Raw genomic sequence first — 27,144 nt, forward strand, 5'->3', positions numbered from 1 at the left:
CCGAAGCACCGAGAGGGAGGCTAGGAGCTGAAAAGTGACCCGAGGCCTCCCCCTCGGGTCCGACCAAGGAACCATGAGTCCTGGAACCCGTGGACGGAGCAGACGGGGTCAGAGCTGAAGCCGGAACAGATAAGCCAGGATGGGCCACTGGAGCCGACCTAGGGACATCAGACGGCACCAACCACTCCGGCTGAAAAAAGCTGAGATTCAATCAGAGGAGGAAGTATCAATGCTGGCTGGGTGACAGGCGCTGGAGCATAAAACAATTTTGCCAGTACCAGTGACTGGAGCAGTCTCTATTACTCTGTCTACATCCACATCTGTAAGAGTCCTGGAGGACCTAGAAGATAATGAAGGATATCTAGACCTCCTCTCTGGAGACCAACGAGGAGGAGAGACCTGCCTAAAAATTGGAGACTGGCTCTGAACTAGCACCTATCGGCTCCGAGGGACTTTGAGTCGAAGCAGATTCAGTCAATACACTAACTTTCTGCGGCTCCGAGGACAGTGGAGCAGAGGATGCCACTGTAGATTTTACTACTTTCTCCGGAGGCTTCAAGGATACAGATGGAGCCAGAGAATGCTTTTTAGCCTTGGAAGTTTTACTCTTAGAGGGAGAGGACTTGAAGCTAGAAGCCCTTCCCAAATCCTCCTCGGAGGGTTTCAAAAGTCCTTTCAAAATTAGTTTGTTCCTTCCTCTCCTAAAGAGCACGCTGGCTAAATGCATGGCAAAATGTACATGATTCCTGGAGGTGAATAGCCCCCAGACAATACACACTGTGTCCATCAGTGATTGACATCTTATAACCACATTTAGTACATTTCTTAAAGCCCGAGGGCTTATGCTCTTTCATATCCTTAGACATAGTGAAGGAAAAAAAAAACAACCGTTATAGAAGCCACAAGTGCAGGAACAAAGAAAACCATCAGACAATTACAAAAGACCTCTAACTTAAGCGGTCAACAGGAACACAAGGGAAGGACTAGGTCCTCTAACTTAAATGGTCCTAGCCCGAGGGATAGGTACCTACTAACAAGCAACAAAGAAGGGGCGGACTAAGTCCTCTAACTGAAACGGGCCTAGCCCGTAGGGGAAACTGTTAGCAGGACACCACAAGACAATATTACTAGAAAAAAATTACACCAGATTATTAAGCCAGTACACAGACACACAGCTATGAAAATAGCTTTTTTTGAAGCAAAAAACTGTCAGAGACAAAAGTTATACTTAGCCACAGCCAAGAGCGAGACCACATCTGAGCTATACGAGCGGCAAACGAGATCTGGGGAAAGGGAGCAGTGCGGCATGGGATATCTTCTTAGCCCAGCCAATTGAAAGACTTCGAGCTAAGAGTATGGCCGAGTCAGAGCAGAGGTTTGGCTCCGAACCCATGGGTAAGAATATAGGCGAGATTGGACTACATATCAAACTTTTTTATAGCCATGTGGGTATGCAATTCAGTGACTGTGTGCTGGTATAATAGCTACACAAAGTTTTCCAACACGGCTTCAACACCAGATGGTTCAAAAATAGGTAGCATCAACTTTATAAGGTCAAGGACACTAGCTTCTTTGAAGTCTTACTTGCAACATCCCTTGGAATTGCAAGAAACAATCTAACCCAATGGCAAACCGATTATTCAAAGGTAGGCAGGCATGCTTTTACAAAGGGATATACCAGCCCTGTGTTAAACATTCATGTTATGTAGAAGAGGACCTGCCTCCTGTAGAATAAGAGCAGCACCATGTTTCAGGTAACGGTCCCAGTCAGTGCAAGACCACGGGACTTGGACTCCAGGCAGAAAACCTGATTTGCTGACTGTCATGCAAACTGCTGCCATGTTGCCTGGTACATAAACTCTACAAGAGAAGAAAGAAACTATTGCAAAAAAAATCCCATGGTTGGAGGAACTCCCTGGTCAGCCTTAGTAAGAAGCAGAGATCCCTCATAAAATCCTCTAAAGCCAGTTATGAAAATAAAATTGCCACTGATTCTAAAGACAACCACAAAGCATTCTATAGCTATGTCAAAAATCTCAATGGCAACACTCAGATCTGCTCTGAGTTACAGCACAATGACACTAAATATACAGAACCAACTGATATTGCCAACATCCGGGCAGATAGGTTCAGTGCTAACTTTACCCCCTCTCATCCCCTAAAGGGCCCATCTTTATACTGGAAGAATGCAAAGTTCCTGTAATCACGGCTGCACAGGTACAAACCTCACTCTCCAAAGCCAAGAAAATAGCATCCATGGGACCTGACAACATCCCAGGCTGCCTTCTACATGAACTACAGAATGAACTGGCACCAAACCCAAGTACCATGTTCAATCATAGCCTCACCTCAGGCTTTGTGCCCATTGAATGGCGCACCGCGACAGTTATCCCACTCCACAAAGGGGGGGCCACAACAGACCCCGGGAACTACCGCCCCATTAGCCTGACGAGCCTCTGTCTGCAAGGCCATGGAACATATCATCATGGAACTCAAAGACATTGGAGATCTCCAAACTCTGGACCAACACAGTTTGGGTTTGAAAAAGGCAGATCATGTCTCCTAAACCTGATGGACTACTTTGAAGTAGTCACCAAAGCCATAGATGAGGGTAAGGTGGTTCACACAGCCTATCTAGATCTTGCCAAGGCGTTTGACACCATCCCCCACTCTGGAATTATAGATAAACTCACTAAACTAGGTATAAATCCCTATGTCACAAGATGGGTTGCCAACTGGCTTACTGACAGAACCCAGACCGTGAAAGTAGCAGACTCCAAATAAGACTTCAGACCAGTGACAAGTGGAGTACCACAGGGTTCAGTCCTGGTTCCTCTCCTGTTTGGTATCTACTTCTCTGAAGTACAGGCTAACACAGAAGGTATTTGGCTAACTAAATTCGCAGATGACTGCAAACTAGGAGCCATAATCGAAACTCCTAACAATGTGGACATCCTACAAAAGGGCCTCACTGAGACAGATGCCTGGTGTCAAAGACATGGTCTCAAGCTCAAAAAGTGCACTGTCATCCCCTTTGGTAAAAACTCTGTACCCATAAACTACCACATAGGCGGTAGTCTGCTTAATACCGAAAGTTTGATAAGCGACCTTGGGACACAGGTTTACAGTAGTCTCTCCTTTGATAATCACATCGCCACAGTGGTCAGGAAATCCTTCTACGTGGCACACTTTCACAAAAGGTTTCTTATCCAGAAAAAAAGAGATCACTGTTCCCCTCTACTCATCACTCAGACCAATTATAGAGTACAATGCCCCTTTTGGTATGTACCTCAAGACATCTACAACTGGAAAGGCCGCAAAAATACCTCAAAGAGGATTACTGGCCTCAAACAGATGCCTTATGAAGACGGTCTCAAAACACTCCAGCTTTACTCGGTCGCATATCGCCTACTCAGAGGCGATCTCTGCCTAACGTACAAAACTATGGCAAACCCAGAGCTGTTGGACATGCTCCACTTAAAGAAATTCCAATCCCTCCGAGCTACACGCTCTAGGGACCCAAACCTTGTCACCACAATAAACAGAACATGCTGGAGGGATAGATTCCTGTCCCAGAGACTTCCCATACTCCGGAACAGACTACCCATGTCAAACAGAGCTCCTGACTAACACTCAAGAAAAATCTTGATGACTGGATGGGTAATAGGAAATTCACCCCAGGGATCACTTCTGTGGTTCTGCTCGACAGGGGCACAAGAAAATAATTTTCTTGGGTGGCGAAAGCCAGGGTACCTTTTTGGCTAGGCTTATATAGGCCCTAGGGCCAATAGCCTAGTACCTACCTATGAACCTACATACAGTAATAGCATGGCACAAAATACTCAAGTATTAGAGCTGCACCCTTCAGCTGAAGTACAGCTATCAGAATCAGATTTGCCCAGTCATCCATTTTAATTATGAATTTTGGAGAAGTGAATCCAATCTCCATTTCCAGACATTGCTGGAAGATCAAAAGACAGTTATCCTTTAATCTAGTGTAGAAGAAAAATTGACAAAAAGCTAAGTTACATTGGCAAAACGGATTTCATATTCTCTTTCCTTCTGTTAAACATTAGCCAGTTAGTACCCTGCCCCTCCAAAGACTCAGTCGGGGCTCAAGCTACATCCACATTACCCCTGCTGGATGAAATCCCTGTAGCCACTACCTGGACTTCTCTACATACCTTCACTGAGCATTACAGTCTTGGCTCAGTGTTTAGAATTACAGCATCCTTTGGAGCTACCATTCTCACAGGTTTACTGGGGTAGGCCCACTCTAGTAAGCAAGAGACTCTCTCCCACTGTTCCAACGTCCGGACAGAACCTATGAAATGCACAATTTACGTACTTACCGGAAATGTTAGTTTTCTCAGGTCTCAGTCCAGACACTGCAACAACCTGCCCTACTTTCCATCAAATTCTCACAAAGGAGGGACATGTAAGGGCCTGTAACTGAAGGTCTTTTTATACCCTACTGCATCAGTATGGTTGGTGCGGTTATGGTATTTTACACTTTCCCGGGGTCTAATTGGGACAATCTGAAGAAGGCAGCAGCAAAGTATTATGGGTAAAGAGGAGCATAAGCTGAGTGGAGTTCATTGCAGTCACTAAAGGGACACCTAGACACTAGCCCCAACATTTCAGTATCTAGACAGGACCTGACAAACGTCCGACACAAGGGATGCAACTGTAACACTAACACCATACAAATGTACTGAAATGTTCATATTAGTATGTCAATTATACTACAATCACACCTCAGCTCGTTTTTTTGTTTTTAAAGGATGGTGCTGACATTGTCATTTTTTTTATGAACATGGCACACAAGTAACCTTTGATATTTTCCATTACACAGACTTCCAGTAGTGAAACTTGAACAAATGTTCTGAACAGTAATACGTATTAAAAAGCCATTTATACTTGTGGGAATTTTTACTGATAAATATAGATTCTTTTTTTTTAGGAGAAAGAAACCTTTGACTAATTAATACACTTCCCAATAAACACAAAAAATTGCAAGATATTACGTAGTACAAGAAATGTGAACTAGGAATGGTTAGGCATACAAGAAAATGAACCATTTTAAAACATGTTTGTGCATCCATTTCAATAATTCCTTATAATATAGCACTTAAAGGACAACAAAGTTATGTATGGTCATTTTTTTATCAGGACATGTAGAGAACGGGTAGGTGAAAAATTAACATTTCTCTGGTGGACCACATGGATTACTTTATTTTTAATTTATCAAGGACTGTATGCATCTCTGTTCCACTTGAATTTGACATATGGCTCCATACCCAATATCTGGAAGACAGCATATATATCCTTCCAACTTACACAAAATATAAATAACTGGACAATTTTACGTATTGAAAAAATATACATAAATGTCTGGATAAATATTTCCAGGGGCACACATGGAAGAACCAGACGCCTATTCCAATTTCCATACTGGGACATTTACAAAACAGCATTACAAATTATTTACCCACAAATCATCTTGGCAAAGGACATAACTCAAATTTTGTCTCACAGCAGATGTGCATCAATTCTTGTACACCTTTATACATCAGCTATAGAAGCTCCAGACAAACAGGGTATTCATGAACCTAGCAAAGGCTTCCGACTTGTACCATGTTCATCCATTACAGAAAAGGTAAAATTCTGTAACAAACTGTTACATTTATCAGATTTGTGAGTGGTCAAACTCGTGCAGAACTATCAAAAACTAAGGATCTGCAAAGGATTGGTGCCAGCACCATTTTTTGGTGCATTTGTGACTATGATGCACCTTCAAAAATCAGGGTAGTGCAGTCAGATTCATCTTGAAAAGCATGACAACCTGAGAACCAAATTTACAGTTGTAAGCTTAAATTTCAGCAATCAAAAGGTATGAATTTATATAAAGGTAGACACAATTCAATTCCTTCTTTACCTCTTCAATAGCTGAGCTCACCAAGACATTCACCAACAATAATCCTCCTCCCCTCTGCCCAATCCTCCCCTCCCTACCCTAATTTTGAACTTAAACCGGTCTCCATCAACCAAATTAAAAAACTCCTCTTTAAACTAAAGCCCTGCTCTAACGCCCTTGACAGCATTCCCTCCTCCTTCCTAAAATAGGATCAGATGCTATTGCTCTGCCTTATCAGCATCCTGATCAATAGATCCATACTCGAGTCCTATGTTCCTAAACTTTGGCGTACTGCTTATATTTTCCCTCTCCACAAGGGTGGCAAAAATAACATTGTATCTAACTTTCGGCCCATAGCCATCCTCTCCCCTATCTCCAAAATTCTTGAAAATTGAATCCATCTACAGCTCTTACCATTCCTTACCAAACATCAACTACTTTCCCCCACCCCAGCATGGTTTCCGCCCTGGACATAGTACTAACTCTGCCCTGCTCTACTTCTTACATTTAGTCAATTCAGCCCGTGACTCTGGAGATTAAGTATCTTCTGTCCTGCTAGACCTTTCTAAAGCTTTTGATACCATCTCCCATACCCACCTCCTAAACCATCTCTCTAAACTTAACCTTTCCCAAGCAACCATTTCTTGCTTCTCTAGCTATCTTTCTAACAGGTCCCAAGCCGTGAAACGGGGCCAAGCCACTTCCTCTTTCCTCCCTACTCCCACTGGTGTACCCCAAGGTTCCATACTTGGTCCTCTGCTATTCAACATCTTTATTAATGATTTCCATAAAGCCATTCCCAACTCAAAAAATTGTTCAATACGCTGATGATTCCACTTTGATTTGTAGTGCCCCCAACCTAGCTGAGCTCCAATCTCTAACCCAAAATGCCTTTTGGATGCTCCAAAAAGTACAGTTTTGTACCTACCATAAATGTAGATGTTCGAAGGTCCACATTGCTGCAGTCCTTACACTTGGTTAGTCCGCTGTCCTCGGTCGGCCCGAATATCAAAGTATAAGGCTGACGTCGGTCAAGGCGCATTTGACTGACATCAGAACGTCAGGGTACAAATGCGCATGACCGACGTCATATCCTCAGTCTTTTCTTGCCCCAGATGTCAGAAGACCCTAAAAGAAAGGTCAAAAACCAAAAGACAGCAAACAACCAACCAACCACCCTTGCACTAAAACTATGTACAACATATACAATATATACAATATACACCATATTGACAACCCAACCCACACAACCGCCTCTAACTACAGAGGGGAAGGAGGGAGGGTAAATTGGACTGCGGCAATGTGGATCTTCGAACATCTACATTTATGGTAGGTACAAAACTGTACTATGTTCTTCATCTCACATTGCTGCAGTCCTTACACTTGGGTAGAATCCCAAAGCAGAGGTAAGGGAGGATGGCCAAACTACAAGGAAGCAGGAGCTGCCAAAATGCCCTGCAAAACAGCAGTGGCAAAACCAGCCCTAGATTTAGAATAAAGTGGTAGGTGATAATGCCTAGAGAAAGTATGCAATGAACTCCAAGTAGCTGCCTCCAAAATATCCTTAAGTTGCCACCCCCCTCAAAAAAGCTGTCGAAGTGGCAGTAGCCCTAGTGGAATGAGGCCTAATCCCAGCTGGAATCTCCTTGCCATGATGGGAACAACAGAAAGCAATGCAAAACCCAATCCACTTAGAAATAGTTTGTTTTGACACAGGCTTGCCCTGAGAACTCAAAGCAAAAGAAACAAATAACTGCTGAGACTGCCTGAACCCTTTAGTTCTGTCCAAATAATATCGCAACTGCCTGTGTACATCTAAAGTGTGCAAAATCTTTTCCCCTTTATTTTGGGGGTTTGCATAAAAAGTAGGCAAATGAATAGTTTGGTTTAAAGCCACACTAGAAACCACTTTAGGCATAAAGGAAGGATTAGTACGTAAAGATACCCTATCCTTATGGAAAATTAAGAAAGGCTCAACCGCCATAAGGGCCTGCAACTCAGAAACCCTTCTTGCAGAGGTAATGGCCAACAAAAAAGCAGTCTTCCATGATAAATATTTCAACTCGGTAGTAGCTGCAGGCTCAAAAGGTTGTAGAGTAAGTTTCTCCAACACAAAATTGAGATCCCAAGCAGGAGTAGGAGCTCTACGTGGGGGTCTTATATTCTTTGCCCCTCTAAGAAACTGCTTGAACAAAGGATGAGAAAACAATGGTGGGTCACAATCATAGTGAGCTGAAATTGCTGCAGCATGAACCTTAATAGAAGAGAAGGACAAACCTTTGTCCAGTAACTCAGTAAGATATTGAAGAGCCACACTTAAATTAGGCTCAGAAACATCAAAATCCTTTGCTGCACTCCAAAATAAAAATCTCTTCCATTTATCTGCGTACACTTTCCTTGTACTAGGCCTTCTAGCTTCCAAAATAACATTCAAAACTTGCTGTGGAAGTTGAGACCCACTATGGTTCAAAACAGAATATGCCAGGCTGTTAGATGAAGAAAGTGAAGCTTGACATTGAGCAAATGACTGTCCTCCTGAGACAACAGGTGTGGAATCAAGGCAAAGGCCATGGAGGCTCCCACCAGGCTTCTCAGTAATGGGTACCAATGCTGTCGAGGCCAATCTGGAGCTATCAAAATCATCCTTGGCTTGTCCTGTCTGGCCTTTAGTAGTACCTTTGGGAGGAGAGGCAGAGGTGGAAAGGCATACACATGAAGATTGCTCCAATTGAAAGAAAGAGCATCCACTTTCCAAGCTGTGGGATGAAACCTTTCGTGCAAAACTTTGGCAGCTGGTGGTTTAGTGGAGAAGCGAACAGATCTATGTCTGGAGTTCCCCATGACACTGTCAATTTCTGAAATACATGAGGATCCAATTTCCACTCGTGGGGATCCATAATTGTCTGCTCAACACATCTGCTAAGGAGTTCTGTGCTCCGGCAGAAACCTTGCCTGAAGATTTAGCTGTAAACTGAGAGCAGTCTCCCACAAAATCATTGCTTGCCTGCATAGAGGATAAGAATGTGTTCCCCTTGCTTGTTGATGTACCACATGACAGTTGTGTTGTCTGTTAGAATCAACACCTGCCCTGGAAGAAGTAAATCCTTGAAAGCTATTAATGCAAACTGGACTGCTAACATCTCCTTCAGGTTGATATGTAGATGTTGTAGTCTGGCAGGCCACTTGTCTTGTATCCACTTTCCATTCAGATGAGCTCCCAAGCTTTGTCTGAGGCATCTGTCGTTAGAATCTGACTCGCCTCTGGCCGGGTCACAGAGTCCCTTGTTTAGGTGACATTCCTGAGCCCACCACAACAATTCCTTTTGAATGCAAGGTATTATTTGAATGACAGTGTCCAGATCCTGGCAGTGCTGTGTCCATACATTTTGAGATACCATTGTAACTTCCTCATATGCAGTTTGGCATTGGGAAGCACCAGAATACAAGATGCCATGAACCCCAAGGCTTGAAGGACTGTCCTTGCAGTCAGCCTGGACTGATGAGACAATTGATGAAAATAAAGGGAAAGATTCTTTTGTTTGTCCGGGGTCAAAAAGGCCATCTGGGATGCTGTATTCAGTCTTACACCCAGAAAGCACATGTCCTGAGTGGGTACTAGACTCGACTTTATTTCGTTCACAGAATACCCCAGGCATCTTAGCACTGCTATCACATATTCCAAATGATGAAGAAGCTCGTCCCTTCCTTGAGCCAGAATCAGGCAATCGTCCAAATAAGGATAGATCTGTATTCCTTTAAGCCTGAGGAAAGCTATCACTGGAGCCAGAACTTTCGTGAACACTCTGGGCGCAGTAGATAAGCCAAAGGGCAATGCAGAGAACTGATAATGAGAAGTCCCAGCCCGAAAACGCAGATACTTCCTGCAACTCAGTCTGATAGGAACATGAAGGTAAGCCTCCTTGAGATCCAAAGTTACCATCCAATGATCTTTGCCCAGCACAGGTAAAAGCTGTTGTAACGTCAACATTTTGAACTTGGGAATGTCCAGATAAGTGTTGAGGGTAGATAAATCCAAAATTGGTCTCCACGTGTTCCCTTTCTTTGGTACTAGGAACAGGCGAGAATAAAATCCTAGGCCCACTTCTGGCATAGGGACCGGCTGTATGGCCCCTATTTGAAGTAACCGAGAAATTTGTTTGTGAGCCTCTATTCTTTGCTGAGGAGGAATGTCTGGCATGCCTTTGAAAGGAGGCAAGGTATGGAAATAAAACCTGTAACCGTGGTGTATGATATCCAATACCCATCTGTCTTGGGTAATTAAACTCCAATTTTCCTTGAAGAGTGCCAACCTTCCTCCCAAAGGTGCTGCCAGGACGAAGGCTCTGGCAGCTGAAAAGGTAAGTCATTGGGTCTGTTTACGAAAGGACTGACCCTGCCCTCACCGAAGACTGTGCAGGTGAACTCCTGTTCTAGGCCTGAAAGAGCCCTGAGCTCTGCCCCTACCACGTCTAGACCTACCCCTAGACTGGGAATCATAAGAAGGATCCGTCCACCCCTTGGTAGGCCAATTTCTACTAAACTTGAGGCTGAACCTGCAAAAAATCTTTAACAGTCTGCATAGACTTAGCCTTGTCTTCCATTTTCTTTAAGACTGCCTCAACAGGAGAACCAAACACATCAGATTGTAAAGGAGCATCTAAAATCCTTGTCTTAACATGGTCAGATAAATTCTGATCCCTCAGCCAGGCGTGCCTGCGAAGAACTGACCCAGTGGCAGCCACCCTAGACGAGGCCTGTACAGCATCAAAACCACATTGCAAAGAATGCTTACCCACCTGTTCAGAAACATTTACTAAATCTTGTAACTCTTTACACTCAATACCTTCCGCCAGAGCATCTACCTTAGACTTCAATTGAGAAAGGAGATAGTTTTGGTATTTCAACATGTGAAACTGGCAATTCAAAGCCCTCATAGCTAGGGTGGAGGAAGTATAAACTTTCTTTCTCCATCTATCCAAAGCCCTGGACTCTTTATCTGGAGGAACCGGATTTTTGACAACAGAAGCCTTAACACCTTTAGGCCCCTGACTAATAGTTTCTGGGTCTGCCCTAGGACTCTTAAAAAGATACTTATGAGCTTCAGGCACCCTGTAATACCTATCCGGTTTAACAGGAGCAGGAGGCAAAGAATCAGGATTAAGAGAAGCCTCTGCAAAAACATCTTCCACCACATCCAGAACAGGAGGAATAGCCAAAGGCCTATGCTGGGGTAAAAACAAAAATTCCCTAAGCCTTTTCCTGGAATCAGAGAAGTCCTCACCTTCCCACTTAAAATGCTCCCTCATGGAATGAAGAGTCTCTGAAAAAGAAAAATCCTCAGGAGGAGAAGCAAAAGGAGTAGAATCATCCACATCAGAATCAGAATAAGGAGAATACTCCTGTAAGTCTTCAGCCGAAGACTCTGAAACATCTGAAGCCTGCTCAAAACTTCCTAGCTCAGGTTCCACCCTAGGTCTCTTATCAGGAGGGGGCAAAGAGCCTCTAATCAAAGTAATCAAATCTTCTGCCATTTTAAGCATATGCTTCTTGGGCACAGTACCTGAAGAACTAGGGGTGACACCAACTGAAGCTAAACCTGGCCTGCCTCTGGGGGAAGCCTTAGAAACAGAAGGAGAGGGCCTAACCACCCTAGGAAGGGAGGGGAGTAAAGTAACCTGAGAAGCCCCTTCAGCCTGACCTGCCTCCTGAGAGGCCACATCCTGCAATAACAAAGTCTCTCCCTGGGACTCCAAAGAAACCTCCGGCGGAACCACCGGCTCCACCGACACCTCTAAAGAACCGGCGTCCGGAACGGACGGTTCTTCTAGCCTAGGCTTAACTGCTTTGTCCTTGCGCTTCTTCGAAGAAGCGGGCGTCGGAGCATCCGACGGCATTTTATAATTGCACCGCTTCCCGAAGACTAACCTGGCACAATCCAACCTTCTCTTTATAGTGCGCTTATTGAATCTAGCACAAGAGCGACACCCCACAACGTCGTGCTCAGGCCCTAAGCAAGGAATACACAAAGTATGACAATCTCTATGCGGTATCTGTTTCCCACAAGAAATACAGTTATTCACTTTTTCTGACATCCGGTAAACCACTGAGGCAAGAAAAAACAAAAATATTCCCAACGGGTACTTAGCCAACTTTGACTCGGTCTGAAACTCCATTGAAAAATTTCAGAACGCCGAACGGCACTTGCAACGCTGCTTCTGCATCGGACCATGCGGCAAAAAAGACAGAGGATATGACGTCGGTCATGCGCATTTGTACCCTGACGTTCTGATGTCAGTCAAATGCGCCTTGACTGACGTCAGCCTTATACTTTGATATTCGGGCCGACCGAGGACAGCGGACTACCCAAGTGTAAGGACTGCAGCAATGTGAGATGAAGAACATCCACCTCTCTCAATGCCAACAAAACCAAGATCCTTCTATTCTCCCCCTCCAAATCTTCTCCTCTAGATGAACTCCCTTCACATCACTAGTCGTAATAACTCACAAATAGAGATCGTATACTCTGCCAAACTTCTTGGTGTCACCATACACAGTAAACTCCCACATTCAGCAGAATATCAAAAGAAACACACATAAAACTTGGCCTACTTTACAGAAATTGTGCTAAAAACTCCTGATGTCCACCAAGGCAGTAAAACTTAATAGTAAAATCAAAACTTTTGCCGAAAGCGCTTATCAGAAGACCGAGGACTGCTTATTTTATGTTATATTCTTTTTATTAAAGTTTTGATTTTACTATTAAGTTTTACTGCCTTGGTGGACATCAGGAGTTTTTAAGCAGTGTTTGCCTTTTCTCTTTCTCATTGGTGTCCTTCACAGTGTAAGAAAGTTTTTTTTACCTACTTTACAGAAATCACCACTTCCTCTCTCCTTCCTCTAGGCTAACTCTTGCCACTACCCATCTTCTTCCCTCTCTCATGTATGGCTCTCCCTTGCTCACTAACTTATCCTTCTCACTTACCTCCAAACTAGAGATATGTTACAACAACATTTCTAGATTTGCCACAGGCGTCAAATCCTCCTCACACCATTGCAATTCCCTTCATTCCCTTAACTGGCTTGAACTGCCCAACCTACTTGACTTTCACCAACTAACCACAGCACACAAATTAGTATTCCAACCCTCAAACTGCCCTGCACTATCCAACATACTGCAACCATATTCCCCTCCCAGACCTCTTAGATCCTCACACCAAAACCTGCTGACCATTCATAAACCCAAGCGCCCAGCTGGCCAGCTACTCTTAACCTGTACCCTAGCAAAAAATGGAACTCTCTTCCCTCCAGCCTACGGACCTGCAATAACCTCAATAGCTTCAAATCTCAACTTCATTCCTACTACTTACTTAACAGGAAATGCAACTGCTCTCTTCCTCCTTTGCCTCTCAAACCCTCCTCTCTCCTTACCCCTGGCTAACCTCTCCTTACTTCTCAACCTCTCCTCTCCTAACCCACTCTTAATTATTAGTTTCTTATAAAAAATTACTTCTGCCAACTTCTATACTATATACTCTCTTCTTCTGAACTATTTGTTCATTCTGCTGTTTATCACATTGACATTGAATCAAACTGTTTGTGTCTTTTGTTTGATCTTTTTATTATGCACTATGTATTTTTTATACTATGTATGTTTTACTTTGATTTTAAAATGTATCTAATTAGATTTCTGGAGCTTTTCTCCCCAGGCCCCCACTGAAAATGGGCTCCCTGAGCCCAGTGGACCTTCCCGGTCATAAAACTGGAAATAAATAAATAAATTTAATACTTTTGTCAATTATTCCCTTACATGGAATTGTGTCAAAAACCCGTTTTTTTCAACATCAAGATAACCAGAATGATTTGACTGCCATTCAAAAAAGAGCCAGTCCACACTCCAGGACTATACACAAAATATTGTTTCAGGCTGATGGGACTAAAACAGAGTCTGATGTGCGATGGTACCTACATACCAAACATTTTTCTTAACAGGACTGATAAAGGTTGAGTTAGGTCTTCAACTCTGTACAAAAAACTACTAGGTTAAGTTGCCTGGTCACATGAAACTCAGATTTTACTACCAAATCACAACAAGAAAGTTGGGTTAAAGATGTTTATGCACAAAATGCCAGTGAACTTCAGGAAGAATTACCACCTTAAAGCCCATTCAGGGGTCCTGTAACAGAATGTACAATGAAAACATACTGACAAGGCATAGCATGACAGCCCACATACAATGATGCACATCAGTTTACTATACAGAACCTCTCATAAGTTACATTGATTCAGCACTCCAAAGTAATGGAGTAGACACTTCAGGACATACCATAGCAGCAACTGGGAAGAGATAAGGATGGTTACAGCACTTCTTTAGGTCCATGACAACATTAAGTAAGGAGACTTGGTTCCCTCCTCCTCTGGTGTTCAAAGCTTCAAAATTTCGAGTCAAGATGTACTTGTAATATTTCCTGGAAAAATTCATTTTAAAAGCTGTAAGTATACCAAAACAAAATATACATTTTTTTGCACAAAAATAAAACTGTCACCACATATACATTGCCAAGAGCTATTTTAAAATATATGCAAAAAAAGAATAGTTGTGTAAAATCTTACATAACCATAGATGTCGTCCTCTTCCATGTTGCAGTATTCTTAGTGTGGGATTCTCCACCTCGGGTGGCCAGACTTCAGCTCCTATGGGCCATAATCAGGGACCTTAAATGGGACGTCTGCATGCACAGACTTCAGAACTTAATTGCCCAGACAGTCAACTAGTACGAGCCAAATGATGTCCACAAGAATTGCCATTTGCTGGCTAGTCTGACTGCAGTCTAGGTCGTGCTCCAGGTCGCCCTCTAGACAGGCTAATAGGAATGAAGGGGGGATAGGTGGGGGGAAGGAATACTGCAACACGGAAGAGAAAGACATCTATGGTTATGTTAAGATTTTAGACAACTATTCTATGTCCTTCTATTCCCATGTTGCAGTATTCTTAGTGTGGGAGAGTGCCACAACTTAGGAAGAAAGAAGGGTGGAGGTAGACACAGCTGATTCCAGAAAGCCCTACAGGACTGCCCTAGCAAACCCTGCTCTGGAGATGTGGTCCAATATGTAGTGTCTAATGAAGTTATGTAGAGAAAACCAGGTGGCCACCTCCAGAATGGAGGTTGTGTCCAAGTCTTTGAAGGTGGCTTTGAGGGATGCTACAGCCCTGGTAGAGTGAGCTCTTACCCCCTGAAGTAGGTCCTTGTCATGGTAGGAGTAGCAGAATGGTTTGTTTGGAGACTGCCTTGCCCAGGGCTCTGGGGAAGGATACAAATAGTTAGTTAGATTTTCTGATGGACTTAGTTTTGTCTACATAAAACCACAGACTGTGCACATTCAGGGAATGGAGCATCCTCTCACTGTCATTACTGGGAGAGAAGGTGGGCAAGTGAATGGACTGGTTTAAAGATTGTTCGTAGACCACCTTGGGCATGAAATAAGGGCTGGTACGCAGGGTCACCCTGTCCTTGTAGAAAATAGTGTAGGGTGGGCAGGCCATGAGAGCTTGCAACTCTACACCCCTCTAGCAGAGGTAAGGACCACCAGAAGAACAGTTTTCCATGTGCATATTTGGAGTCTCAGAGCTGGCTGGCTCAAATGGAGCCAGTGTGAGTTTTTCCTGGATAAATTTAAGTCACAAGGCGGAGGGACGGGTTTTCTTGGTGGTCTAATGTGCGGACCCCTTTCAGGAAAAATTTAACATCTAGCCTGGATAGTAGAGGGGGTCCTAGGAATAAGGAGGCAGAGATTGCTGATAGGTGGACTTTCACTGAAGAGTATGAAAGGCGTTTACACACAAGTTAGGACTCAAGATATGGTTGTGTTCCCAGCCTAGGCAAAAAAAACACAACAGTCATGCAAGTCTTTACAAGGAATCTGATGACCACATCAGCATTTACCCTTCTTACTGGACATTGGCCGGGGGGGGGGGGGGGGGCAGCAAACCAAGCTCAAGTAATAGCAAATATGAAATCCCCAACAGGGTACTTCGCTTTAGAAGTCTTGATAGTAGAGGAGTGATGCGATTGATCTGACGTTTGACTGCAGCTGTAAAGTTCTGAGGTCTGTGCATGCAGATGTCACATTTAAGGTCCCTGGTTAAGGCCTTACGTGTGAAATCCCACACACCTACAGCAACCAGGCTTAAGCTTTTGTATAGGAGCCGATGTTCGGGTCACCTGAGGAGGAGAATCCCACACTAAATACTGCAACATGGGAATAGGACATCTATTAAAAAAAAATAGCTTTATGGCTTGCAGTAAAGTACAGTTTTGTACCTCCCATAAATGTAGATGTTAGAGTGTAAACACTGCTGCAGTCATTACACTTGGGTTATCCTGCCGTCAGGCGGTGGGTTCCCCAGTCGGCCTGAGGTGGGTTCCCCAGTCGGCCTGAGTTCCAAAGACTTGGTCCGGCGTCGGTTGCTGTCGCCTCCTCCCTGATGTCAGTGCGACAGGGGTATACAAGATGCAGCAGACACTCATTTTCTTCAGTTTTTCTTGCCCCAGATGTCAGGTGCCCCCAAATAGGTAGGCAATTGAAATTGTTAGTAAAACATACACAAGAAAAGCAAACAACAACTTTCAGTTACCAGCAAATACTCCCCATAAGTAGTAAAGGGTAGAAGGCATAGGTACGTACCAGCAAGTAAGAGGGGAAGGAGGGAGGGTAACCTGGACTGCAGCAGTGTTTACACTCGAACATCTACATTTATGGTAGGTACAAAACTGTACTATGTTCATCATGTTACACTGCTGCAGTCATTACACTTGGGTGGAATTCCAAAGCTGAGGTTGGGAGGCTGGTTCTATAAGGCATTAGGGGTGGCTATAAAGCCCTGCAGCACAGCAGTGGCAAAGCCAGCTCTGGATTTGGAGTATAAAGGCAAATGGTAATGCTTGGTGAAGGTATGCACAGAACTCCATGTTGCTGCTTCCAAAATATCCTTGGTAGGTACTCCTCTGAGGTAGGCAGTTGAAGTGGCCGTTACCCTGGTGGAGTGAGATCTAATGCTGCTAGGTAAAGGTTTCCCATGGTGAGTATAGCAAAAACATATACAATGCCCTATCCATTTTGAGATAGTCTGTTTTGAAATGGCTTTTCCCTGTGCTCCTGCAGCATATGCTACTAATTGTTCAGATTTTCTGAAAGCTTTGGTTTTGTCCAAGTAGAAACGTAACTGCCTGTGAATGTCCAAAGAATGTAGTAGTCTCTCCCCCTTTGTTCTGTGGTTTTGGATAGAAAGTTGGCAAATTAATAGTTTGGTTTAGAGCCACACTTGATACCACCTTTGGCATAAACGTAAGGTTAGTTCTTAAAGACACCCTGTCCTGGTGGAAAATGAGGAAAGGTTCCACTGCCATTAGTGCCTGTAATTCTGAAACTCTTCGTGCTGATGTTATTGCCAGTAGCAGAGCAGTTTTCCAAGAGATTTATTTTAATTCTGTGTTAGCTGGCTCAAAAGGAGGTAAAGTTAATTTTTCTAAAACAAAGTTGAGGTCCCCAAGTTGGGGTAGGTGCTCTACGGGGCGGTCTTATGTTTTTAGCCCCTCTGAGGTACTGTTTGAGCAAAGGATTAGAAAAAATTGGTGGATCCATGTTGTAATGAGCAGAAATGGCTGAGGCGTGGATCTTGATTGATGAGAAGGAGAGGCCCTTGTCCAGCATCTCAGCTAATATTGAAGTATCTGAGGAATGTTTGGGACAAGAGGGTCAAGGCTGTGCACCTGGTTCCAGGCACAAAATCTCTTCTATTTATCAGAGTAGGCTTTCCTGGTGCTAGGTCTTCTGGCCTCCAGAATGACATCCATAACAGCTTTGGAGAGAGGCATTGCTTGTTTAACTAAGGAATTTTCCATGCAGCTAGGTTTAAGGTCTTTAGCTGGCTGTGAAGTATCGGATTGTTGTGCTGTGTCAGCAAATGTGGGATTTGAGGCAAAATCCAGGGTGGTTCTTGTGCTAAGTTCTTTAAGATTGGGTACCAGTGCTGGCATGGCCAGTCTGGTGCAATCAGGATCATCTTTGGCTCTTCTTGCTTGGCTTTTATGAGTACCTTTGGAAGGAAAGGTAAAGGAGGGAAAGCGTATACTTGCAGGTTTTTCCAGCTGAATGAGAGGGCATCCACTTTCCATGCTTGTGGATGGTAACTTCTTGTGCAGAAGTTCTGTAGCTGGCAGTTCATTGGGGATGCAAACAGATCTATGTCCGGGCTCCACCATTTTTGTGTTATCATTCTGAATACGTGTGGATTCAATTCCCATTCGTGGGGATCCATGATGTTTCTGCTTAGGTTGTCTGCCAGTGTGTTTTTCTCTCCTGGCAGGAATTGTGCTTGCAGATGAATTTGGTAGTCTAGAGCTGTGTTCCACAAGGTCATGGCTTGTCTGCAGAGAGGGTAGGAGTACGTGTCCCCTTGCTGGTTTATGTACCACATAACTGTGGCGTTGTCTGTCTTTAGTAGTAGTTGTCCTGGATGCAGCAGGTCCTTGAAAGCTATAAGTGCATTTTATACAGCTAGCATCTCTTTTAGATTGATGTGAAAATGCCTTTGCTCTGTGGGCCACTCGCCTTGAATACATTTTCCTGCCATGTGTGTTCCCCAGGCATAATCCGATGCATCTGTTGTCAGTGTTTGCCTGGCTGTGGGTTGAGTAAAAGGCTGTCCCTTGTTGAAGTGACAAGCTTGAGCCGACCATCGAACCTCCTGTTGAAGGCAAGGAATTAGTAATATAACTGTTTCCAAATTTTGACAGTGTTGAGACCATACATTCTTTAGGTACCATTGTAGTTTCCTCATATGCAGTCTGGCATATGGAATTAGTAGTATGCAAGATGCCATGTAGCCCAAGGCCTGCAGAATTTTTCTTGCAGGGAGTTGGGTCTTTGTTGCCATCAATTGAAAGTAGAGAGTCAGTTGTCCTTGCTTGTCTGGCGTGAGATAAGCCATCTGGGCCATTGTGTTCAAGCTGGCACCCAGGAATGTTATCTGTTGTGAGGGCACTAGTTTTGATTTATTTTCGTTTACTGTGTACCCCAGGCAACTTAACTTTTTTACAAACGTCAGATACTTTAGAAGAATGTCCTTGCTCTCTGTTTGAATCAGGCAGTCGTCCAGGTATGGATAAATTTGAATTATTTTTGCCTGCAAAATGCAATTACTGGTGCCAGGCACTTTGTGAAGACCCTGGGCGCAGTAGATAAGCCAAAGGGCAGTGCAGAGAATTGATAGTGCATTGAATCCACTAGAAATCTGAGGTATCTTCTGCAGTTTTGTCTCATAGGGACATGCAGGTATGCCTCCTTGAGGTCCAAAGTCACGAGCCAAGCTTTCTTGCCCAGCATGGGAAGAAGCTGCTGTAGTGTCAACATTTTGAATTTTGGAACATCCAGTTAAGTGTTTAGAGAAGAAAGATCCAGAATGGGTCTCCAGGCTTTGTCCTTTCTGGGAACCAGAAAGAGTCTTGAATAAAATCCTTGTCCTTGCTCCTGTGGTGACACCTTTTGAATAGCTCATGTCCATGAGTGCTGTAATTTGTTTTTGAGCCTCTGCCCATTGATTTGGTGGCAGATTTGGCATTCCTTTTAACCTTGGCAAAGTGTGAAATTGGAACCTGTAACCTTGAGATACAATGTTGAGAACCCATTTGTCTTTGGTGATGCAATGCCAATTGCGATAGAAAAGTGCCAGTTTTCCTCCTAAGGGGGCTGCCAAGAGAGAACTGTTTGGCAGCTGTAGTGGGAAGTCATTGAGGCTGCTTTTTATAAGGTTGTGGCCAGTCTTCCCCTTCTTTCTGGCCTGGTGTACCCCATTGTCGAGGCCTGTAAGGACCTTGTGCTTGACCTCTACCTCTTGGACATCTGTATCTGCCTCTGAGGTCTGTCTGTGACTGGAAAGGACCAATTCTTTGTTGGCCAATTTCTGCTAAAACGAGGAGGCTGAACCTGCAAGAAATCCTTCACCATTTGCATGGATTTTGCCTTATCCTCCATCTTCTTTAGTACCTCCTCTGCCTTAACTCCAAACACATCCCGCTGCAAAGGTGCATCCAATAATTTTGCCTTAACATGATCTGGTAACGTATGTTCTTTTAACCAAGCATGCTTTCTAAGGACAGAGCCTGTAACTGCTGCTCTACAGGAGGCCTCTAAGGAATCAAACCCACATTGCAAAGTATGTTTTCCCACTTGTTCAGCTGCATGCAATAAATCCTGCATTTCTTTAAAATTAGGAGGATCTGAATCTGGAAGCATCTTTTGTTTCAAATGAGACAACAAAAATTGCTTGCTGATATTTTAGCATGTGAAACTGGCAATTTAAGGCTCTCATTGCTAAAGTTGCAGACATATATACTTTCTTTCCCCATCTGTCTAATGCTCTGGAATCTGTCAGAGGGAACCGGGGTTTTTGCTGATGAGGCCTTAATCCCTTTGGGTCCCTGAGAAATAGTTACAGGGTCAGCAACAGGGCTTTTATACAGAAATTTGTGAGAGTCAGGGACTCTAATATCTATCAGTTTTAACTGGGGCCGGAGGTAAGGAGTCAGGGTTTAAAGCTGGATTCAGTGTACACATCATCCACAATATCCAATACTAGCGGAATAGCAAGGGGTCTGTGTTGAGGCAATAAAAGGAAGTCTGAGCCTTTTCTTGGATTCTGAGTAATCCTGGCCTTCCCAATGGAAATGCTCCCTCATGGTATGTAAGGTCTCCCCAAAGGAGTAGCCCTCAGGTGGAGAGGCTGATGGAATTGATTCCTCAGCATCCGAATCCTCATAAGGGGGTAAGGAATATCCTGGTCTGAGGATGAATCTGAAAAATGGACACTTGGTTGGAAGATTCATAATCTGCATCCTGTCTAGGCCTTTTATCAGGAGGGGGATGGGACCCCCTGATCAGGGTGATGAGGTCTTCGGCCATTTTAAGCATTTGTTTCTTAGGCATGGAAACCTGTCCTGGAGAATGCTGCATCTGTTTCTTTGTTTTTAATGGGGCCTTAGACTTAGCAGAGGGTTTAATGGTTAACTGGGTAGGTCTGAAGACACCCTCTGAAGCTGTGGATTGCTCAGCTACTTCGGTTGCCTCAGAAGGGTTAGTTTCGGTAGGCTGAAAACAGAGCATCCTAAGGCCCAGTCAGCTCCACATGGGAGTCGGAGGCGGACTGTGGTTCTGTGGATGCAGTCATCAGGGGCTGCGTAAGCGCCTCGCTGAAAACCGGAGAACTGGCGACCGGCCTAGAAGAGGCCTAGTCAGTTTTGGGCCTCGGATGCCTGTCCTTGTCTTTGCGCTTTTTATGTATTCCGGTCGTCAGAAGTTCCGACGGCATGGTGTAAGTGAATTTTCTGCCAAAATAATGTTGGGCAAAATCAAACCAACGTTTAATAGTGCGCTTGTTAAACCTAGCACAAAACCGACAACCAGTGAGTTTATGGTCTGGTCCTAAGCATGGAATACAATAGGAGTGGAAATCCTTATGATGTATTTGCTTCGCACAAGAAATACAGTTACAAGAAATACAGTTACATCGGTCTGAGGCAAGGAAAAGTTTCCCCAATGGGGTACTTAGCTTTGTAGAAGACTTCGGTTCTGGATTCGGAATGAAAATCTCAGGAGTCGGCCGACCGGCACTTGCAAACTGCTTCTGCTTCAGGCACCGTGCGGCAAGAAAGACTGAAGAAAATGGCATTGGCTGCATCGTATATACCCCTGTCGCACTGACGTCAGGGAGGAGGAGACAGCAACCAATGCCAGACCAAGACTTTGGAACTCAGGCCGACTGGGGAACCGCCTGAAGGCAGGATAACCCAAGTGTAATGACTGCAACAGTGTAACACGAACATCAGCATACTATCTCACTTAAAAGGTCTTACAACAGAACAAATGCAAACCCCCAGTCATTTCTTAGAGGTTCTGCTACTAGTGTATTCTGGCATGTTCACCGAAGTCTGTTAAACCACACAGAGATTTAGACATCAACAAACCAAACAAGGAGCCCATTAACATCAAGAGGGAAATAACCAACCCCCCACAGTGTCTGGTTTAATGCTTTGCCCAAGTTGCATTTCTACTAATCAACACCACACAATCTTAGCATGTACCTCTCTCTTACTGCTGGTTTTCCTGCATTAGACAATTTGCTTTCCAGATACCCATGATTACATTTACTGATGGTGGGTAGCCAGAGACTATCCTGGCACTCAGCAAGCTTAAGGCAGAAAACTAAGTTTAGACAATGAACAAGTTCATACAAAAAAAGGGTATACCTATACAACTGCCAATTACTATATCACATCTCTGAAGTATTGACTAAAAAGAAATGTAAATTTGAGATTTCTTTCCCTCACGACAAAGATGTAGCATACCCAGTGGGGTAACATACTCTTGGTTGGGGAAAAGGGGGTGATACAACAATTCATTACAAAAACTACCTTCAAGATACACATGCACTTGCATCTCCTTCTAGATCAGAAAGTAGTCTGCATTACAAAGTTATTGTAACAATAACGTGACCTTTCCTCTGCAGTTCCATATCCAAAGTATTAAACTGCAGGAGTTTGTGGACTTTAAGTCAATGCGAAACTGATGCAAGACCCAAGGGGGAAACAATTATAGCTATTCATGCTCACATAAATAAAAAGAAACGCTACAGTCATAAAACTGCTAAAAGCCTTACTTCTGCATAGGGCTAAGCTCAACTCGGACAATCAGTTCAGTCTTAGAAGGCATGTTTTTAAACACGTCTGCTTTCAGCCGTCTCAGCATGTGTGGTCCCAGCATGTCATGAAGTTTCTTTATCTGGTCCTCTTTGGCAATATCGGCAAACTCCTCCAAAAAACCTTCCAGATTGCTAACAAAGGACAAGAAAAGTTAAGTAGCTCTACAGGGAAACAAAGAAAAATCTCAAACATTGCACTCTACAGCTTCCCCTGTCCCTGTTTTTAAGAAATAGCAGTCTCCTCCAGACTTAAGCAAATTTGTCTCCAAGTTTCTATTAGAAATTGAATATACAAGACAGCTGGTTATTTACAATGTTTTAAGATGCACAAACTCAACAAGGGCTGTAAAGTATTTTCACACCTTTAACCATCCACAAAGCACCCTTGAGTCGAATCCAGCAGACCATGGGATTAAAATAACTATTATTCAGACAACAGCAGGAAACAAGACCTACTTGAATCTCTCTGGTGTAAGGAAGTTCAGAAGGTGGAACAGCTCTTCCAGATTGTTTTGTAGAGGGGTCCCAGTTAGCAGTAACTTGTGTTGTAATGAATAGCCATTTAGCACCCTGAAAAACTAATACACAAAGAATACAAATTAAGGGTAAAAGGGTTTACAAATTCTACAACCTTAATACTTGAATCACTATCCTTTATTTTCAAAAAGTACAGATGTAAACAGCCACTGACGGCTACAACTGCACCAGCTCATTACTTAAACTGTCGCATTCATATCGATTTCCCACCAACCATTACCATCACAATACAGTCCCTCAAAATTCCTCTTAGTGCCCTTGCAAACAGAGGTGACTAATAGCAGTAAAGCTTACACTACTCAATCCCCAAAATGATACACCATCTCAAACACAAGTCACCACATCACAGGAACAAATCCAGTAGAGTCCCCCTCCACCAGCAAAAGCACCCAACTACACAAATCTGAAGTCTTTAACCTGGTGTAGAGAGTTTTTTCATTTATTTGCCAACTCTTTAGTGTGCACTAGAAAGATGCAGATCACTGCAAACAGCAGCACTTTTGACCCCATTTCTTAGCAGTCCAAGGAAGAAATGAAGAATGAACACAGGCAATGAAGAGTAAACATTAAGAAATAAGCAATAACCGTTAGACAACCACAAAGGAAAGCTTATAACTATTATGCACCATTCAGACCTTCATGTGGATCCAACAGTGTGGTATTTTTAAACATATCAAGCTATTTCCAAATACTCCAGCACATTAACAAGTGGTTACAGTCAAACTGACCTTGGAAGGAAACTAAATGTTCTTACCTTAGACTGGTTGTTTTTGAGTCGATGGGCCTCATCCACCACAAGGCAGGCCCAGTCAATTGAGCCAAGGACAGCCATATCAATAGTTATTAGCTCATACGATGTAAGCAGCACATGAAACTTCACCTGGGCTTCTTTCTAAGGATGTAAGGAAAGAAAAATCAAAGAAAAAGTTACTCTAGCCCACCTTTCAAAACTATACATATAGTATCTGTGCAAGAACTACTGCAGTTCAAATATCCAAAGATCAAACTACAAATTCCAACTCATCAGAAAACTTGTACAAGAGAAGGCAGTTACTTGTTGATCAACCTCCCGTACTTACCAACTTTTAACGAGGTACAGATGCTGAAGTAAAGGTTCTGTGTTCAGTAGTCAAACAGTCCAAAATCCAAGTGTGGCAATAGTATTAAATGAGAAATTTAACTCAAGACTTGTGTAATGAATGTACAGTTGTGTTAGGAACTTGTAATTGTAAGTGTTCAACAATTGTCTACTGTTGCAATGGTGGTAGCTTCTTGGAACTTCAAAGAATGAAGACCTGCTCTCCTGGCCAGCAGGCATTCTCCCATATTTACATCAGTGTGTTAGTGGTATAAGAATACCTGCTCATCCCGTATTTGGTTCCTTGATGCACTACACGCTAGTTGTAAATTCTGAAAACACAAGGAAAAGTTCTCTACATGAAGTAGACCCCTAAGAAAAATGCTCGGCTTGCTTCTGCGGATACTATGCCAATACAGGGAAGGAAGCTGCATTGTAAGGGGGAAAGGGGGAGGCAAGGATTAAGAGTGGGTGGACAACAGCCCAGTCCTGTAATGCAAAGATATGATGCCCTCACTGCACCCCAATGTCTGTTTAGTGGCACAAGCAACAAAGTGACCAAGCAGGGGAGGATGAAGTGAGCAGTTATTTATTTTACATTTGTTTACCGGGACAGTCCGACTGGCTACATGTCCATTTTCAGCAGAGGCTCTGGGAAAAAAGCTCCACAGACAAACTTACATAGATTACACAGAAGTTAGCAAACAATTATAAAAACAAAGTGATTATATACAATGGGTTAGTAGTGTTCCCTAGTATGGACTCGGGACAGACTATTAAAAGCAAGAGACATTGGATTGGAAGCAGAGCTTGGTGATGTAGTTACAAGTTATGATAATTGCAGAACATGCTTTTAGTTTTTAACTTAATCAGGGTTGGTACATAAGCATAGCCAATTCACTTTGAGATGCTGTTTGAGGTTTTTTTTGAAGAGTCTTTTGGAGGATTGTAGGGTATTATAGTTTGGCAACGAATTCCAGGTTTTGCCAATGAAGTTAGCAAACAGGAATTCACCAGCAGAGTTATTACCTTTGTGGGTTTGGAGCAGAAGTTTATCGGCTGATCGTATGGATCTTAGGTTGCTATATGGATTAATATTTTTAAGTGAGGGGGTAATCCTCAGGGTGGTACAAAGTTTTGTGCGCTATTGATACCAGTTTGTTCATCTAGGAGGATCGGCAGCTTGGCTCATTTATTAGCAATACTTGGAGTGCAGGTGTATCATCCCCAATGCGAAGTCTATCATGCCCACCACACTGGTGTGTTGCTTAGTAAGGAAGTTGCCCTTTTGAGAAAATATGCATGCACCTCCCGAATTCAACTATGGTGGCATTGGCAAGCTGTCAAGGGGTTGTACCTTTAGGACAGTCCACAGGATAAGTATTACTGGCCCACTCCCTACCTCACTGTTCTTACTTCTGATAAGAAATTAATGGTTGGGATGCTCTAGCCCTGGTGGTGAAACAAAAGGGAAATTAGGTGCAGATAAGGGAGTTACTGGGATGAGCCTGTGTGTGTGGGGGGGTTTGGGGGTGGAAAACACCTCTAACCGAAGAAACCCCCCAAAAAAACAGAGGGTGGAGGAAGTGCTATACTACTGTAATAGTGTTAATGTATCTACTGTAATATCTACAACTGCAGTAACTTCCTCACACAACTGTACTATGTTCATGGGACTGTCTAAAACCCAGACCTTAAACTGGAAAAGATACCAAGGTTGTAATGTTTTGAGAAAGTGTGAACAGATGCCACAGTAGCTGCTTTCAAAATGGATGGAGTAACAACCCTTCTTAAAAAGGCATTGGCTCTAAAAGAATGTGACCTCACCTGCCTTGCATTAGTCTTGCAATGGAAATGAATAGCAAAAGGAAATGTAATGAGTTAGCTCAGTAAGAAATTACTTGGGAACAGATCTGCCATCCCCAACTTGTGCAAAAACCACAAATAACTGGTCCATATACATTTTCTTTTGCCCAAATATCTCGGCTGCTTAAGTACATCTAAGGAATGTAAGATCGGTTTTGGAGGGAAGGGTAAAAATGGGGAGAACTGTGATTCAAGTACACCATAGTCATTACTTCAGACGTGAAGGAAGAATCTGTGCAAAGTGAGACGCTGACCTTGTGGAAGACTAGAAACTGTTCTTTGCAAATGAAAGCATGTAGTTCTCAAATTCTCCTTGAAAAAATGGCCACTGAACACTTTTCTAGGACATATACTTCATGAAAGCAGTATCTGGTTCACAAAAGGCACCAATGTTATCTTTTGCAAGAGACAACTGAGAAATCATGATGATGAAGGCTCTGTTAAAACTCAGATGCAGGAACACGCCATCCGCCACCCCTAAAGTCACTTTAGAAACCATGTTTCCTTTACTTCTGGGGGGAAAAACAATGCTGGTCATTTTCCCTACATCTTTTTGCCCTATAAATGTAGATTTGGAGATGTTTGTGCAAATCCAATTAAACATATTTTTCTTTGTAACAGTACTTTGGGAAGAACAGACTGATATCTTGGTTCAAAGCAGTCTCCAAGGCTACTTTAGGAACAAAATAATTTGGTCAGACAGTCCATCTTTATGAAAAATCACATTGTGGTTTACAGGATAAGGCCGGTTTTCAAAAATAATAGCCACCAGAAGTATTATCTTTCAAGAAAGGTGCTTTTAGGAGGGTTTTGAGGCAGGCTGAAAGGCTAGTTTTGAAAGCTCTGTAAGTACAAATGTAAGGTCCCATGGTGGGGAGGGGTCTTTGACAGGTGATCTAAGAAAGGAGCCCTCCTGAAAAGCCTTTTATACCTTTTGCCAGAGTACAGAACTAAAGTTGAAATCCATGTGAAAATCTGAAATGGCTGCCAACT

General features: G+C 43.3%; 1 protein-coding gene across 1 annotated transcript in view; it reads right to left on the reverse strand.

Moving 5' to 3' along the window:
- LOC122807962 (chromodomain-helicase-DNA-binding protein 4-like) overlaps positions 1-27,144 on the reverse strand; it is a 1,347,878-nt gene that overhangs the window by 737,669 nt on the left and 583,065 nt on the right. The window contains exons 11-14 of the mRNA XM_044078994.1: positions 23,962-24,099; positions 23,127-23,248; positions 22,629-22,802; positions 14,241-14,382 (exon numbers count right to left, since the gene is read on the reverse strand). Of these exons, the coding sequence (XP_043934929.1) occupies positions 14,241-14,382; positions 22,629-22,802; positions 23,127-23,248; positions 23,962-24,099 (576 nt within the window). The remainder of the gene's footprint in view (positions 1-14,240; positions 14,383-22,628; positions 22,803-23,126; positions 23,249-23,961; positions 24,100-27,144) is intronic.

Source organism: Protopterus annectens, chromosome 8.part0 (assembly GCF_019279795.1).
Source record: "Protopterus annectens isolate FY-2018-M chromosome 8.part0, PAN1.0, whole genome shotgun sequence".
Classification (NCBI taxonomy): domain Eukaryota; kingdom Metazoa; phylum Chordata; order Ceratodontiformes; family Protopteridae; genus Protopterus; species Protopterus annectens.